Here is a 15,418-nt window from a genome sequence, read left to right as displayed (position 1 = left end):
GACAGAGTGTGTCACAATATCATCAATGATGTCTCCGACCACTTCTAGTTTTTCTTCAACAATGTTTTTCTCTATGAGCATGCCACCAATCTCTGTCTGTAAAGTAATGTTTTCGTGTTCTAGGTGATCTCTATCAAACTGTGCCGAAATGCCTTCGAATCCGAAACTAGGTGTTGTGGATTGTTGATGCTTTGTAATCCTTCTCCTAAGTTCAGCAATTGTGGCAATTTTCTTCGAGTTTTCCCTCCGAAGCTCAGAAATTATCTGGTCCTTTTTCGCATTTTCTTCACTCAACTTTCTAATTATGCCTCGGAGGGCTACCACTTCATCTTGCTCATTATCCGTTTCCTCATCACTTGTATCCTGCAAGACCTCATCGCCCGACGTGTCAACTGCCGTCTTCAACTTAGCATCCTTGTCATCAGCCTCGTGACCGGGGACTGGGGAAAACCTGTACAACTCTTCCTCCTTGTTGTTTGGCTCTAACTCTGAGGATAATACCTTTAAAAAAATATAATAAACAATGATGTTTATAACTCACATCTACCACTAAAACTGTTTCATATTGGATAAACTATGTAACTTAAAAAAACATATAACCATATAAAATATTTACCGATTGCGGATCAAGAGAGTCCAATTTGTTTGTACGCAGTTCCTTGGTTAGGTCACCAATCCTCCACTTGATGAACCTTGGTATGATTTGTGGATCTCCTTGTTTAATTAAAGACACATGCTCACAAAGCCAATACTGTTTTCGAATATAGGCACAAATTAGATTAAAACATACCAAAAAATTGGAAAAGCTAGGAAAATTATAAAAAGTAAAGTCATTGTTACCATCAGTCCCATTACGCATCCTCCGACTTTTGTTGGTTTTGAAGAAGCACTTTTGTTTAGTTCTTGAATGATGTCTTCAGTTATGAAGGTTGCCCAATCATATGCCGTGCTGTTATCCAAGGATTCAATGAACTCCAAGTAACCCCAACTCACCCTGGCTTGTGTATTTGCAAAAAACAGTGTGCCTATTAACAAAAGGCATAGGACACGCGCCAAGTCCTTCGCATCCTCCAAAGTTGCACCTTTAACAGCCTTGGCAAAGAATTCCCTTAGTACCGGAATGGTCAAAATCCTTTGGCCTTTGGGACCTGGGCAGAGACGATCCGCAAAATCTGAATTTGGAACCCTTGGAGTTAGATTTAGTACAATCCTCGTACTACCAGATTGTATCCCAAATATCAGTGTAACCTCTTTGGCTGTTATTCTTACAGACTTGCCACCCAATTTGACTCTCCCACCCGTCCCCTCATATTGATTTACCAACTTTAATACGTCAGTATCGCTTTTCCTTACGTAGGCCTCATCCAGATTTGCTTCGACAATACCCAACACAAGCACTGCAAATGGTGTTTTCTTGATCTCCTGAATTTGAAGTGGTGTGAATTCCCCGGTAGGAATACTCTTTATCAATTTTACCACAGTATTTAAAGTTGACCTGCAAAAAATATACATTGATACAGAATATCATATATAACCATATATAATTCAGATTACAAATACATATAGAACTTTTCAATAGTAAGTAATTCATATGTAACATTATATCAAGGTTTATATGGAACAGCTAACATTTGTATGCTGTTGCAATACATTCAGAATGGTACATATTACCATATATAACCATATATATTTCAGATAACATCATATATATGCTTGCACATGTTAATATAATATATATAACATTATATCAAAACAATCATATACATATGATCAGGTATCATTACTTGTACTGAATGTGCCTCATTACTTTTTGGGGATTATTAGACATCCCGGTTTCCATTTTTTCTTGTTTTCGTATGCCTTTCTTGCCCATGAACCTTTTACTTCTTTTACATTTCTTCCCCTTTTCCTTTTCTTCTTCATTCCCCTCTTCTTCATCCCATTCCTCTTCTTCTTCATCTTCCTTTTCTTTTTTTCTCACCCTAGCTTTTATGTCCTTGGATACTTGAGACCTTGTTTTCCTTTTAAATCCTTTGTCAATCTTTGTTTCTTCATTGTCATTATCTCTTTGGATTTTCCGCACTGCCTCAGAAGATCGTGTCACCCTCTTTGTCGGGGTTTGCAGATCTATAATCACTTCAGCTTCCCTTTTAGGCCTTTTCCCCTTTCTCTCATAAACCTTTTCAGTCTTTGGCTTTGTCCCACGGTCTTTGATCTTCACTTTTGACATGGTAACCTTTTTAATTGGGGTTGGGAAGGAAGTTTGGATAGTTGTCTCTACAGCAGCTACTTTTGATGCTTTCCTCTTCATTGCGGGCACCTTTTTTGCGGGGGAGGGGGATGAAGACTTGACTACCTCAGTCTTATCATAATTGTCTGCCTTTTTTCTTGCGGTTGGGGAACGCCGAATAGTTGGAGTCTCAGCAGCTACTTCTGGTCCTTTACTCTCTCTTGCTGCCACTTTTTCCCTGGGGGTGGTAGAGGTAGACTTGATGACCTCGGTATTATCGTCACTGTCCTCTATATTTATGCTAGTTGGGTCTACTGTCCGCTTTCTTGGTGTCTTCTTCTGCCTCATCTGTTTTTGTGGGTCAATCATTGCTAACGGACGAGCTTCTGCTGCGTACGTCACAGGTACCAACTCTTTCCCTGTTTTGTTAGGATTTGTCATTGCTGCACATACAATAAAAACATTAAACATATGGAAACAAACATGTTTATATGTTTGCAAATGGATTCGATAAATTGATATTACCATATATGTTCCATGATATCAGCGGGTCAAATGAAAACCTAAACGTTATATAACCTAAATATTATACGTCTCATTATATACTATATCAGTCAAGTATATAACCATAGGTATCTTATATACAGATGGAATACCATATATTAGTTGATTTATGTTATAGCTGTCAAACCAATTAAATTTGATTATTGAAATGGTCCACGCAGCGGCCTGATTGATTATAATTTATATCCAACATTGATATAACCATATATACTCGCAATCAAAACCCTAACATTAACTGCCAAACAATTTATATAACCATATATACATAAGGAACATCATATATTCGTTGAATTTGGCTATAACAATTAAACCAATTAAATTTGTTTATTGAAATTGTCCGCGCAGCGGCCTATTTGGTTCGAATAAATATCCGACATTGATATAACCATATGTACTCGCAATCAAAACCCTAACATTACTTGGCCAAACAATTTACATAACCATATATATAAGAATATATATAAACTGGACTGATCATAGATTGATATAACTATATATACTTGCTACCAAAACCTTAACTTAACATAACCAAACCAGTTATATAAGCATATAAACTGGACTGCTCAAACAAAATCATAAATCATTCAGAAATTTTCCCGAATAACTTGTTTGAACAAGGAATCAAAGTGGTTAACAAACAATGATCGAAAAATCACCTAATTGGTCCGAATATATATCCGACATTGATATAACCATATGTAATCGCAATCAAAACCCTAACTAAAATTAGCAAAACCATTTATATAACCATATATACGGAGGGTAACATACCTAGTGTATCGATTGCGTCGTATGATCTGACGGCAATATGAGTGCGAATCACGGCGACTAGAATGGGTGAATCACGACGACTAGAACGGGCGAATATCGGGTGACGAATGGAGAAGAAGTTCCGACTGGAACTATGGCGTCGAACGGAGGAGAATAACGTACGACTGAAAAAATGGTGATGAACGGCGACGAAGAAGGCCGTTGGCGATGTATGATTTTTCTGGAAACGTCTGTATCGTCGTTCTGAGAAGGGGGTGGGGGGGAAGGGGGGAAAGGGGGGGGGAGGGGGGGTTGGTTTTGTAATGGATGTTAGAGTTTTTTTCGGGATATGTTCAATTTTGAAATGGCCGTTTTTGAAATGGATGAAAAAACGTGGCAAATTATTTTTTAAAAACAGGGGTATATTAGACTAAATAGGGTTATTATATCCTTACTAATAGGTTAGTGGACTTAGGGGGGTTTAAAATTTAGAAGTGGACTTAGTGGGTTAGGAAAGTGCTATAATGGACTTATGAAAAATTCTCCCTAGAAATAATCAAATTTTAGGCTTTGGATAACCAAAACTAGCAACCTTTTTCAATAATCAAAATTTGTGAACTCTACACCACATAAGTTAACTAATTCCAAAATTTGTATACACACGTGTTTCAACTGGTATTTTCTTTTTCTCTTCTTCGCCTACTCTTTTTTTTTTTTGGTAAAAAAAATAAAATTGAAGAATAAAAATTTTGTGTAGCCAAGTTTCTTCACCTACTCTATGTCTTCTTCACTTCACCCACAAACTATTTCTCTTTCTTTTCCTTCAGAAGTGAAACTGATATCTCTCGATCATCTACAGTTCAACTCATCGTCGCCGGATTAAGGTGTTTCATTCTTCTTTCCTGTTACAATTCAATCCCCCCCCCCCCACACACACACACACCCCACCAAAAAAAAAAAACATAATAGGAGGGAAAGAAGTCACCGATTTTTTTCCCAAAATTAAGAGCGGAAATCGATATATTTTAATCCATAAAAAACATAAATGGAGGGAAGTGAATGACGGAAAATGAAGGGGGATAGAGAGTGAAATTGTAGTGGATCCCATATTTTGGTTATGGACTAGAAGTGACCATAGTGAAGCTTAACATTGTTAAGCTTAAAAACCTCTTAAGTGAATAATCAAAAGGTGATGTGTCAACTTTTGATTATCTTTTTTTGATTATACCACTGTGGATGGCCTTAGAACGGACTCTTACACCAATTAAAATTCTACAATCACGCAGGAGTACTTTTAAGTGCAATTTCAAAGAGTGAAGGGGCTCAATTAAAATTCATAGGACAATTGGATTGTAGTTTGGGGACTAAAGATGGAGTTTACCACAGATTAAAAACAACAACACAGGCAGCGGCACAGAATCACATAGCCGCATATTCGACCAGTTTAGTTAACCACTGGTTGCCAGGAAATCAGGAGAAGTTTTTCAGTGCCGGGTGGCACGGGCCACGTGGTGCCGATCACTATTTCGACCATTCAAACATGTTTTGAACGACTTAGATCTATTTGGATAATTTTTTAGTATAAAATTACCAAAACACTCCCTAAAGTCAAAACAGATCTGAGTTGTCTAAAATACGTTTGAACGACCTAGATGCGTGCTCGGCACCACGTGGCTCATGCCCACCCGGCATTAAAAAATTTCTCGGAAATAGGGGTCCCTTGTACCCATTCATTTATCTCTCACACAGTACAAACATTGCCACATACTCCACTATTTTCATTAGGGAAAATGCTAACGCGGACCGGTAAATAATTTGTGAAAAATGTATTAATATTTGATAAAATTGTTTTGATATCCACAGGCCAAGTAGTCTTGGGCCTTGGCTCGGGACATACGAATTTGCTTCATTTTAAGAATCTCCATTGCATCTTAAAGTCTTTGGTCGATTTTCTTTTTTAAAAACTCTTGAAATCACCATATCCCACCTGCAATAGAAAAAGAAAACTGAAAAACCCACTTTCAGAAAAATCAACTTTCTTTCAACACCGACCGCAATCTCCAACGGTCAAAATCCTTATCCCAAAACCTCATCCAAAACACCCTCCTTCCCTCTCTCTCCCACCTCACATTTCCCTCCTCCTCTGCTCCACACCAATAGAACCCCCATTACCCATCTTCTCTCTCATCTCTCCTCCATTGCCACTGATTTGCAGGAAAAAAAAAAAAACTACTGCCCAAAAAACGCTCCCATGGCCTGTGCAAACGTAACAATGCGGCTCTACTCAAACTTCAACCCATTCCAACTCCCAACCAAACACCCATCATCACCCCACTCCAACAATTCTCCCTCCTACAAACCTTTCCAAATCACCTGCAGCCTCCGCGACCTCCGTGTGCGCATAGACTCCGTCAAGAACACCCAGAAGATCACCGAGGCCATGAAGCTCGTCGCGGCGGCCAAAGTCAGGAGAGCCCAGGAAGCCGTCGTCAACGGCCGGCCGTTCTCCGAAACCCTTGTGGAAGTCCTTTACAGCATCAACGAGCAGATCCAAACGGAAGACGTTGACGTCCCTCTCACCAAAGTCAGGCCTGTCAAGAAAGTTGCTCTTGTCGTCGTCACGGGCGATCGGGGCCTTTGTGGTGCGTTCAATAACCAAGTGCTGAAAAAGGCCGAAGCACGGATAGCTGACTTGAAAGGCCTTGGTTTAGAGTACACTGTCATCAGTGTTGGCAAAAAGGGTAATGGGTATTTCCAAAGAAGGCCTTATATTCCTGTGGACAGGTATCTCGAAGGTGGTAACCTGCCTACTGCTAAAGAAGCTCAAACCATAGCCGATGATGTTTTTTCGCTGTTCGTTAGTGAAGAGGTTGATAAAGTGGAGCTTCTGTACACGAAATTCGTCTCGTTGCTCCGGTCGGATCCCGTGATCCACACGCTGCTTCCCCTCTCGCCGAAAGGGGAGATTTGCGACATCAACGGGACGTGCGTGGATGCTGCGGAGGACGAGTTCTTTCGGTTGACGACGAAGGAAGGGAAGCTGACGGTGGAGAGGGACATCGTGAGGGCGCAAACGGAGGACTTTTCGCCGATTCTGCAGTTCGAGCAGGACCCGGTTCAGATTCTCGATGCGTTGCTGCCGTTGTATTTGAACAGCCAGATTTTGAGGGCGCTGCAGGAGTCACTGGCTAGTGAGCTGGCGGCCCGGATGACCGCGATGAGTAGTGCTTCGGATAACGCAGATGAGCTGAAGAAGTCGCTTTCGATGCTTTACAATAGGGAGCGGCAGGCGAAGATTACCGGAGAGATGTTGGAGATTGTTGCCGGAGCCGCTGCTATGGGGAGCTAAAAAGGGGTGGTTGAAAATGTTTCTTTCTTCTATCGTTTCTTGCTCTCTGTGATTAAGGTGCTTTTTTTTTCTTTTTTCTGGGTATTTCCTTGTTCCCTGAACTATGCTATGCTATGCAGAGTTGATACAATTTACTTGTAATATTTGTATAATGTGTGCAAATTTTGTGCACAATGACAACCCCATAATGTGTTTTTTGGAACACATGGGCATCCCATTTCCTTTGGTATGCTTACCCTTTTTCCCCCATCACATATATTTATGATACATGTATTACTGGAGTTCTTACCTCCATTGAGAATCTGTGTTGAGCTACATATACAAACTTATTAGTCAAGGTAACACATTTATGAATGGTCCGTGATTGAAATTCCAAAGAGGTGCTTAATTAAGGTACAGAGCATGTTTGATTGATCAGATTAGTTACGAATTTAGATTATTAATTCGTTACATGGGATCTCAATATCGCTTCCATGCACCGTCTAAAAACAACTATCGGTAGAGGTATTACAAATCCATTTGACAACCAAACTATAAAAAACGTATCCTAAACAATATCATGAAAATGTTGTATTGATTATGTTCTGTTATCTATTAGCCTGGGGATTACTCATCTTATACCCATCTATAATCCAAACAGTCGAACGGGAGTGCTTTCGTAGATAATTGGGGCTCATAATTGGATACAAGTATCCCCGAAGGCATTGTCCTATTCCCTCAATTTCTCCTTATTTATGCTCATCTAGCAAGCCTCCAGGACTTCAGATGGTTGAAAACTTGAATGCTATGCTGGTATTTACTGTATTTCATATTGCGGTAATGCCCGTGTGAAAGAAAGCGCCTTTCACTACTTTTACTTACTTGACCCTTGGTTTTGGTGGTTCATATCCTGTCCCAATGAAGGACATATCCTTAGATACATCCGATATTTGATACGGTATTGTCCACATCCAGTATACTCTGTCCAGACAATTGTACCAAAAAAATTTCATCCAAATTTTTTTAGAATGCTATGATGGTATTTTTGCATCCCCATTTCAATATGTCCAGTTGTGTCGATGAAAATCAGAACTGCTTTGTGTATGAAGTATGGGCCGGATCGCTAGTCATATCGAGTTAATAGTCTTCCACGACTGCTATGGCCAATTTTACCGGTACAGAGCTCTTTCCCCGGTAGATGATTTCAATGTGTTTTCGATAACATCACTTGATTCTCGATACGATATAAATTGAATATTGTCGACCATTTTTCCACCATCTCTTGGAACACCAATTGGTGTTAGGAAGTGTAGTGGCTCGAATATTCTGGTTCAGCCATAGTCGCTACGTTTGGCGGAAGGCCACGATGCTACCCTCTGCGGTTCGGCCCGAAGCTAGGCCATGAGGTACCTTCAGCTCGGCCCGGAGCTTGGCAACTAGGCTCGGCCATGTCTCCCATAACTGCTCCCTCGAGGCTCGGCTCGGCCCGGAGCTAGGCAATTAGGCTCGGTCATGTCTCTCATAACAGCTCACCAACCGCCTTATCTGCTACGTCACAGGTGACGTCAGTCGATGCGTGTTAGATGCATAGACAAACTTGGAGAGCAAGCCAAGGACCCTCTATAAATACCAAGGGATAACAGCCCTAAAAGGTAGATGATCTCCTACTCTTAAAACCGTAGTTCCTTTCGCTTGCTTTGCATTTTTCTCATCCTCACGCCGGAGGGCCATTCCGGGGCTCCTCTGGTGTGGTTCTTTAGTCGTGCTTACTTGTGTGCAGGTTAGGCGAAGGCTAGGCGATTCACTCAATCCTAACCAGAGGTTCAGAGGTAGAGGACCAAATTTGTTAGCCCAAAGGTTTCTATAGAATACCTTATTGATTTTGATGATAACAAAACATATTAGAATTGAAATATAATTAATATTGTGATATTTGGTACTCAATTGAATTCATGTTTATTTTGTAGAATTTGGTTGAAGTTCACATGGGAAGATTATACACCAAATTCCCATCTCCAATAGTCAAGGTCAAAATAGAGAAAGAGTAAGACTAAGGATAAGTCTTCTTTAGATTTCTAACGGCTAGAAAAAGTCTTTTAAGGAAAGAAGAGATTTGATTGAAGAAGGCTTGATTGATGAAGGTTGATTGCTTATAAATGAAAGATGGAATTGTTTGGAAAGGCAAGATTGGAGAATAATCCTTGCAACGGCTAGTGGAGAAAATGTAATGGATTTGGTTGTCAAGAGTTTATTCAATCAAGGCCATATTGTATTGGACAACTTTCCAAATATGGTTGGTGCTTCTAATGTTCAATTGTGAAGAATATATACAAGGCTAAGGGAAAAAAAAAAAATGGAAAAAAGCAAAGAGCCTCCCGGGAATACTCTAAGGAACACATCAATCTCTTAATACTCAACTCTTTATCTTAATATCTATACACTTGTGTGAAAGAGCTATTATTTTTTTATCTTTATTGTAAAAAGGGATTGTACACCTTTATTCATACTTTTGTGAGTGATTACTTTTTGTAAGTGATTTTGGAGAGAAAATCACTTGGTTGTCAGGTGTTACTAGCACCGGAGTCAAAATTAGTTAGAGCGATTGGGGATAGATTGCTCATTGTAAATGTTGTCTAGCACCCGCGCAGCTAGAAGATTGAAACTATTGGAGATAGTGTAGCAAATCCCAAGTTAGACACTTGGGGAGTGGACTAGGCCGTGAAGTTGCGGATCGAACCACTATAAATCCTTGCGTTTGATTCTCTCTTACTTTCAATTTTGCATATCTATAACGCATGAGTAAATTGATATATTATTGAATAACGAGTTATGGTAGAATATCTTGAATAATTAGTCAATTAGTTTTCAAATTCTGCATTATATTTGAGATACCTAATTCACCCCCCTCTTGGGTTGCTATTTGGACCAACAAGATTCTTTGGAGCCCCCATAATTGGTGAACCCGATGTGAAACACTTCAATCTACGGTGGCCCCATCCCCTCCTCGTTTTCCTCTCTTTTTCACTCTGAATCAAGCCTCCATCCGATGAAATGGGTGGAGCTCCCCATCCTCCAATCAATCCGGTATCCTCTGAGATTGAAGGAACTTCAACAACTCTCTCTCACGAGCCAGGCTTCATCCCTCTTGGCCCCAATCCCGTGACCCAGCGGCCACCCACCATGGCTGATGATACCCTCGCCTGCATCCAAGATGCTCGAGCAACAACAGGAAACAATGAGCACCACCGTCGTTTGGTAAATGACCAAATTGCCCCACCCCTCGAGAACACTAGAGCCAGAGACAACGTTGTTTTTAGGCAACAAAGATCTCCGGTCCACCAGCGCTTGGGCGACCAATGAACAAAGAGCCACCAACTAGAAGGTAGCGTGTATACTGTCTATTCCAACTTAACAATGTTGTACCGAGGTAACCAAAAAAGAAATGGAGTATAGGTTCCCCAAAAAATCTAGGTCTAGCTGTGATGGCCAACCTCCGAGGTTGACTTGCGAGGACCATGCCAGCTTAGGAAATTTACTGAATCTCCCTTCTCAGAAAAAGATCCAGGCCGAGCTTCCAAAACATGGAGTACATTTGCCAAAAGACTCACGAAGAATTCTTGGCCGAGCATGAGGCACGAGGCACCCGTGCTCCTCCCGTCACTCAGGGCGCTCACCTTGCAAAATTTTTCTAAGTGTTCTTTTATCTCGGCTACAATTGACCTCTGTAATGCTGATTCCAGTCACACCCGTGTATCAGCCATCGTACAAGGTTGATCTTTGGTTCGGCTGAGAGATTTCGGCGCTTGTGCCATCGCTTCGGCCATTATGATGGCCTTAGAAGCACCTAGGACATATGGTTCGCTGAGCCTAAGACCCATACTACGGCTGGGACTTATGCTTTGGTTTGGCTTGGCAAGACACTAAGGTCGGCCACAGCTCGGTTACGCTCACGCTTCGGTGAGTGAGCCAACACATCATTCAAAAAATTGTTCTCAGAACAACTTTGGCAAATGACTGGCATTTTGGCTGAGCCCTTAACCAAAGTGGGGGCTAAGAACAATAATGTCACAACCAAAATATCAGAACTGAAAACCTCGAAGGCATCGAAGTAAAAGTGCCGTGGATTTCCTAAGTTGGGAGGCACGACTTGGTAGATCATTCAGTATCGTCCTCCCACAAACTATTACATCAAATCCAATTGCCCAAGGTTCAGCGAATTCCCTAGCATCAACTATTACACCTAGCACAACAAACTCCAAATGTTCTGAGCCGTCCAGCCCAAACAAACGAATTGATTAAAATTTCAAGCAAAAGTGTTCAAGACTTGAGAAAGTTGGGGTTACATAAACTACGGCAACCGATCACCCTAGGAATTGGCGCCTGCAAGGGTAGTTCAATCTCTATGATCAGGGGTCGGTCTGCATTTCGTCTTGACCTTGAGGGTCAGCGATAGCTTCATCTTTAGGAGAAGGAAGTGGCTCACATTCGGAAGGAGAGTAAGGCAGAGCAATTTTTGGCACCATGGGCGTTGGGATCTGAGCCATAAAAAGACGAATTGTCCTCCAACTCTCCAAGTGCAGCACTCCTGCCATGGCTCGGCAACCCGCTTCAGAGCCGAGCTTAAATGTTGCAGGGAACCTCTTGGTTATCGCCTTGTTCACCATGCCCTTGGCCCCCCTATGGTACTCTAGCCCAGCCCTTTCGTATCCATCGTTGTAGCCCCTCTGATGAGCAGCCGCAATCTCTTCCTTCCCGCTCTTTTTCAGCCTCCTCATTTCAGCCTGAAGCTCGGCCATCTCCTCTCCCTTCATCACGGCCTCAGCAAGTTCCTTTTTTAGCTTTTTCGCCTCGGCCTAGGAGTAGGCTAGATCTTTCTCCAGCTCCTTCGACTTCTTCGCAGATGCCTTGTAATCATTTTTGTACTGAGTCCTCTTCGTCCTCCGAAATATTGTACTTCCGGACGAACCTTGCGTACTCAGTATTGGTTCCGTCAAAGTAATAGGCATATGGACACTTCTTTCCCTTGTACAAGACGTCCGGGTCTTCAATTTGGGTCCCCGCGATAGCCGTGCCCCGAGCAGAAGGCGCAAACGTGCTAACTCTAGGCGCGAAGTTGTGATTCGGCCTCATTACCTAGCCAAGACTTGAACTAGGTCGATTCCTCAAGTGACAAGGACCTAAACTCGTTTCCATCGTCGGCCAAGCCGGTGACACTCGATGACGTGAGAAACTCGTCCTTTAGTGGATCGACTGACATCCTCCTAGACCAGCAGAAGGTGTACCCAAGACCATCAAAGACCTCTCCCAGCAGCTGAGCCTTGGACGAAATACTTGACTCATCTCATGAGTTACTCGAATCAAAGGATATGCTGTGAACCGGGTAAGTCAGACCTAACAAAAGAAAGGAACAAGGCAAAGTTTAGAAGTTGAAGGACGCTTGAAGAAAAGAGACACTCGAAGGTCGGCCTAACCTATTGGCTCATCACGATCTAAGATCTCAGCTTGGCAGAGCAAGAACACAACCAAGCCCTTGAGGCACGACAATATCCGCAATGTTCAGCAATATCTTCAATGTACATCAACGGCCTTCGGCCAACCCTCAACTGTTGGGGCATTTTAGAGGCTTATGCCATCAACGACCATTGTATCAAGTCGGCCAACTCTCAAAACCGTTGCAGCTTTTTAGAGTCCACACGACATTCAGCGCTTGCGCCATCGAAGACCTTCATATCGGTCGGCCAACTTTCTCATGTCGGGGGGCTGTCTAGAATCCGCATGGCATTCGGCCTTTGCACCATCAAAAGCTCTAGTTACAGTTCGGCCGCTGATCTTTGGCCAGACTTATTGTCAACTTCTCCTGTACTCTATTTGTACCAGAAGAAGTTGAGGGGCTATTCTAGTGGCCTGAATATTTTGGTTCGGCCACAATTGCTACGTTCAGCGGAAGGCCACGATGCTACCCTTTGCACTTCGGCCCGAAGCTAGGCCACGAGGCTCGGCTCGGCTCGGAGCTAGGCAACTAGGCTCGGCCATGTCTCCTATTATAGCTCCCTCAAGGCTCGGCTCGGCCCGGAGCTAGACAACTAGGCTCTGCCATGTCTCCCATGACAACTCACACTAACTGCCTTATCCGCTACGTCACGGGTGATGTCAGCCGACGCTTGTCAGACGCATAGACGAACTTGGAGAGCAAGCCAAGGACCTTCTACAAATACCAAGGGATAACAGCCCTAAAAGGTAGATGATCTCATACTCTTAAAACCGTAGTTCATTTCGCTTGCTCTGCACTTTTCTCATCCTCACGCCGGAGGGCCATTCCAGGGCTCCTTCAGTGTGGTTCTTTAGTCGTGCTTACTTGTGTGCAGGTTAGGCGAAAGCTAGGCGATTCACTCAATCCTAACCAGAAGTTCAGAGGTAGAGGACCAGATTCTTTGGAGCCCTACAGGAAGGTTTCCATTAAGTCTTTTACAGCAAGACATCGCATCCACAAATCTGTTTTTAGAGCAGTCGCATGGAGTGATATTGTGTAACCAAAGCCATGAGAGCACTTTGAACCCAATAATCCTCCTACGATTCAAACCCATGACTTCCTAACACCAAATCGGTGTTAGTGAGAGTTTTAATTAAGTCTTTCTTGTATTCGACATAGCACCTGTCAGTCTTTTTGTAAAGCAGTCACAGAGATCGGCATTGTGTAACCAAATCCATGGGGCACTGCGGGCCAAACAAATATCACGGCCTCGATTGATTCGTCTTGTGATAATGCCATTTTTCTTGAACTTACAATGTCATTTGCAACTACTATAATTTTGGTTATCTTTTAATCATTCTCTTCAACGTTCTTTATCTCTCCCCTGCAAATTTGACCACTACTTGTTGCCCGAGGTAGTAAGAAAGGGAAGATAAATTAAACACGTATCGGTATATGCAGTGGAAATTAGGATCTTATTAACCTCTAGCCATTGTTGTTCAAGTTGAACACCAAAACACGCACTCTAAATTTGGATGTCTTCTGACCTATGCATGACTTGAGTTGCCTTGATTGATGAATATCATAGGCTATATATCCGTGCTAGGTTAGGGAACCTATATCTCCTTAAGAGTTAAAGGCCTTCTAGTTTCTTTTCATCACAGAAACCAATTAATTAAACTAGAACAATAATGAAAGTGGGGAAGCCAAAGAGCTTCTTGAAACCACCACTAAACGTATAATGGGAGTAGACACTTCTATTAATCACAAATGTGACTAAGTGGCCATCTAACACCTTGATAGAAAATATTTCTAACAAGAATGAGTTCATAAATCCAAAACAACCTATTGGTTGGCAGAGTTCATATAAGCACTTCATTTTCTGTTCAATCACTTTTTCCTTTTGCATAGAGTGTACCCCTAACCCCAACTGCATCACAGGGTTCAGTTTGTGACTAAAATAAGATGATGTTTACATAGATATATGCTACAATCCATTGTGATTAATTTTGATTACCAAATTCAATACTTGACCAATCCAGACCCATCTTATTAACAGTGAGCTCATCATGTACAATGAATTGTGAGTTCTAACTCCTATAGAGATGATGCTGATACTATTGTTGATGAGTATGGCTGGGGTAACACAGTGTAGCTTCTTTTAAAATATGACCCCAAAAAAAAAAAAAAAACGTCCTATGGAGTATTTCACCACAAAACCGAGTTTCATGGGGGTATTCCATCTCTTTGACTATGACTTGAAACACGATTCCAAAACCTTTTTTTTGTCATTCTCTTTTCTCTGGAAGAGAAAAACCCACACGTAGTGATTAAGTTGGTGGTCAAATTTTGCTTTCGATCCCTATAGTACGAGTTTTGTGTTACTTTTGTCCTCATTAGTTTCAATTTTACCATTTCAATCCACAAAATTTATATCGGAAGTTGCATTGGTCCATTTGAATCGTTGTCTATAATATTAATGAATTTTCTTTTTTTGGCTAAAATATACCATATCCATACCAAAAACCATACCTGACCCACGAAATTCATATGCTAAAGGGTCGGCCGCTCGGCACGGCTGCCAAGCACGGAAGCCAGCCGTTCATCTCGGTAATCGACGGCTCGGATCTTGACCAAGCAATAAACGGTTCAGATCTGTATATGCTTAAATTTAATCCGAACCGTCAGTGCCGAAATGAATGGCCAAATGCTGCTCGGCACCCGCTTGTCACCAGGGTGCTTGGCAGCATCCCCGAATCATCAAACTTCAAGGACCAAAGTTATAGGAACACATATTTCACGAACACAGAGTGTATTTTAACCGTAATTTAATGGCCCATCAGTTACACATGGCTATCAGATAGGTTTTTAAAACAAACTAACCTTAGCCGCAGGGATGGGAGTGTTTCGTTGTACTCTATACGCGACAACAAGAACTACCCAGTAAATCACCACCGTTGGATCTCCATAAAAAGAGAGTCATCGCAAGGTTTCCCACCCGATTAAGAAATCTCAACCGTTTAGAACTACTGTGCACCGTTCCATCCCGGTTCATTTGGACTTTGGAGCGTCACGA

The 15,418-nt window shown here is 41.9% G+C and overlaps 2 protein-coding genes across 3 annotated transcripts in view; both read left to right on the top strand.

Moving 5' to 3' along the window:
- The window catches only part of LOC131315288 (starch synthase 3, chloroplastic/amyloplastic), a 102,530-nt gene that overhangs the window by 70,042 nt on the left and 17,070 nt on the right, over nucleotides 1–15,418 (top strand). The window contains exon 1 of one of the 2 annotated variants that reach the window (XM_058344442.1): nucleotides 7,327–7,339. The exons of the other annotated variant lie outside the window; for it this stretch is intronic. The gene's annotated coding sequence lies outside the window, so the exon portion shown is untranslated. Of the gene's footprint in view, nucleotides 1–7,326; nucleotides 7,340–15,418 lie in introns of those variants that run through there. 2 annotated transcript variants of the gene reach the window in all.
- On the top strand, nucleotides 5,493–7,196 carry LOC131315292 (ATP synthase gamma chain, chloroplastic). Its single transcript, XM_058344450.1, has one exon. It carries the CDS (start codon nucleotides 5,796–5,798, stop codon nucleotides 6,891–6,893), a length of 1,098 nt encoding a protein of 365 aa, XP_058200433.1. The 5' UTR covers nucleotides 5,493–5,795; the 3' UTR covers nucleotides 6,894–7,196.

The sequence above is a fragment of the Rhododendron vialii genome, chromosome 13a (genome assembly GCF_030253575.1).
Source record: "Rhododendron vialii isolate Sample 1 chromosome 13a, ASM3025357v1".
In the NCBI taxonomy this organism is placed as follows: Eukaryota; Viridiplantae; Streptophyta; class Magnoliopsida; order Ericales; family Ericaceae; genus Rhododendron; species Rhododendron vialii.
The sequence above is the reverse complement of the archived record's forward strand: the minus strand, read 5'-3'. Positions and strand labels throughout refer to the sequence as shown.

Bases quoted from the DNA above. Each gene is read 5' to 3' on its own strand.
- LOC131315292 (XM_058344450.1), top strand. From the start codon at position 5,796: ATGGCCTGTGCAAACGTAACAATGCGGCTCTACTCAAACTTCAACCCA.